General features: G+C 46.9%; 1 protein-coding gene across 1 annotated transcript in view; it reads left to right on the forward strand.

The window, feature by feature from the left end:
- GYG2 (glycogenin 2) overlaps positions 1 to 2,628 on the forward strand; it is a 30,597-nt gene extending 27,969 nt beyond the window's left edge. The window contains exon 8 of the mRNA XM_006876270.1: positions 2,467 to 2,628. Coding sequence (XP_006876332.1) covers positions 2,467 to 2,628 — 162 coding nt within the window. The remainder of the gene's footprint in view (positions 1 to 2,466) is intronic.
- The last annotated feature ends 342 nt before the right edge of the window (positions 2,629 to 2,970 follow it).

Raw genomic sequence — 2,970 nt, forward strand, 5'->3', positions numbered from 1 at the left:
CGGGAGAAAGATGAGGCTTTCTGCTCCTGTAAAGATTTACAGCCTCGGAAACCCTGTACAGGGTCGCTATGGGTCAGAACCGACTCGATGGCACTTAACAATAACAACAACTCCCTTAATCAATGAGATGGTTGTATTTGGTTAGAATGTTCAGTAGTCGGGGTAGGCGGTAGAATCTTAAATGTGAAGCCTTGAAAACACTGACAAAATTATAAGTGGCGAAATTTTGGATGCTCACTGTCATCCAAAATAAGGAAATGATCACCATGCGGCCAAGTGGACCCAAAGTCTGTAGGACAGAGAAGTGCCTCATCTTCTAGAGGCTGGTGAGTTTGAACCACTGGCTTTTCTGTGAGCAGCTGAACACGTCACCCACTGCGCCAACAGGGCTCTGTCCACAGGGGCATGGGAACTCATTCACATAGCTCAGCTGCTAATCAAAAGATTGGCAGTTCGAGCCTACCTAGAGATCGCACTGGAGAAAGGTCTGGTGAACTGCTTTTAGGGACACTCTGGGGCCATTCTGCTCTGTCATACGGAGTCACTATGAGTTAGATTCGACAGATGGCACCGTAGACCAACACCACTTCCCAGTACTCTGTATACATGCACAGACGCACGCACGCACGGACACACACACGCATGCGGGTGAGTCAAAACTTACCAACACTCGGACTGCATAATTTATTTTACTCAACTTCTAGAAAAGACAAAATGCATCCTTGTTTTAATGTCATCTCCTTGCTTTTCAATACACTTTGTCCATCTGTCAACAAGCTTTCATATTCCCTTATTTATGAGCTGTGAGCTCGTAAATATTCATATTTCATATTCATGAGCTGTGAGCCATGAGTGCACAGCTGTCTTCACTCCTTCATCAGAAGTGAATCTTTGTCCTAGAAGGGCTGCCTTCAGTGGACCGGGCAGGTGAAACTTGGATGGAGCAAGATCAGGAATGTAGGGAGGATACTTTAACACCTCAAAACTGAGTTTTTGCAGAGTGTCAACAGTATGGGCAGAGGTGTATGGACATGCATTGTCATGTAAGATCACAATGGCATCCTCTGCATTTAATCTAAAATTTAGTCTTCAGTTCTGCGGTGAGCATCTCACTGGAACAAACGTTGTTGATTGTTGAACCTTTTCCCTGACAGTGTTCCAACACTGGCCCTTGAGAATCCCAGAAAACCGTAAGCATCAATTTTCCAGCTGATGGTAGACTTTTGAACTTTTTCTTGGTTGGCGATTGAGGATGTTTCTATCCCATACCCTGTCATTTACTGTCAGGTTCATAGTGATGAATCCATGTCTCATCACCAGGAAAGATTTTTCCAAAAGAAACTTATACCTTCCTTTGAGTCTCAGTCCAAATTTTGTTTGCAGATATCCAAACAGCTCTGTTTCTGCTCTTCTGTGAACTGTTTTTGTACACACATCACACAAACTTTTCGACACCCAAGTCTGTTGTGGATCGATTATTTCATAGGCAGAGCCATGGCTGATATACAAATGATTTAGCACCGAATCCATTGTTACTCATCTGTTCGGCAGAATCATTTCACATGCATGCTCTATGTTGTCATCAGCTGTGGACATGCATGGGCATTTTAAGATAACCACAGTGCGGGTAAGTTCTGACTTATCCCCACACATATACATAAACCCATTGTTGTGAAATTGACGTCCACTCATGGTAGGAACGTTTCAGTGGAGATTACGGATTAAGAGAGACTAGGAAGAATCTAGACAGATCTACGGGGAGGTGGGTCATGATGGAACCGTGTCCAGGTCACTTGCTTTAGACACGTCCATTGATGGAGTAGGAGCTTGTGTTTGGTGGTATAAAAGGTCAAGGAGGGCAAGGGAGACCCTCGTTGAAATGGATGGGAAAAGTGGTCACAACAAAAGACCCCCAACTAGTCCCCAGCACCAGGTAAACATTCATCTGCTAACCAAAAGGTTGGTGGTTCAAGGCCGCCTACAGGTGGTACAGAAGAAAGTCCTGGTGATCTGTACCCATGAAGATGACAGCCTAGGAACCTCTGTGGCGATTCTTGGACTCTGTCATGTGGTGTCGCTATGGGTCGGATTCAACTCAACCACACCTAACAATCCCAAGCTCTTTGAAAGGAGATATGGTGGCTCAACAGTTAGTAGCTTAGCTGCTAACATAAACGTTGGTGGTTCAAACCCACAAGCCTCTCCCTGAGAGAACAATGAAGCATTCGGCTCCCTGAAGTATCTGCAGTGTCAGAATCCCTATGGGGCTTGTCTACTCGACCCTATAGGATCTCGGAGTCACGGAGGACTCGGTGGCAGTGGTCTTGGCTTTTGGTGAGTACTTTGGTTCAAGAGGGGATGCTATCAGCTGCAGAAGCTCCCTGACCACCAAGCTCCCTCTGTGCTGAGGATGAGCCCACTGCAGACTCCACCTACCACCCTCTCCTTCCGGTTTCTCTTCTGCAGGTCCAGCTGGCCTTTTCCGTGTCGGAAATCTCCATTGAGGAGAAGGCCCGGGAGCTCAGTCCACAGGAGGAGCGGAGGAAGTGGGAAGAGGGCCACATCGATTACCTGGGAAGGGACTCCTTCACACGGATTCAGGAGAAGCTGGACCGCTTTCTGCAGTGACCTGCGTGGTGGAGCTGCGTGTGCGCCTCCTGAAATATCCACATTTCACCTGGCCCTCTTGTCTTCTCAAGGGAAACTCTGTTATACCATGTGCCTCTATTTATAACTGACCAACCCGAGTGCCTGAAAAATAAAAACCCATCCCTCCGCTGATACGAACAACGAATAACCTCCAAGCATCCTTCAGACACCAAGTATTGCTTTTCATCTTGTCAGCAGAGTGGAGGTTAGAACCTAATCAGAGTGCCTTGGAATAAAGGCCTGGTGATCTGCTTCCCAAAGAGCTGAGAACCCTGTGAGCACAGTTCTACTCTGACACACATGGGGGCACCATGAGTGGGA

This window comes from Chrysochloris asiatica, unplaced genomic scaffold, assembly GCF_000296735.1.
Source record: "Chrysochloris asiatica unplaced genomic scaffold, ChrAsi1.0 scaffold00372, whole genome shotgun sequence".
Taxonomy (NCBI): Eukaryota; Metazoa; Chordata; class Mammalia; order Afrosoricida; family Chrysochloridae; genus Chrysochloris; species Chrysochloris asiatica.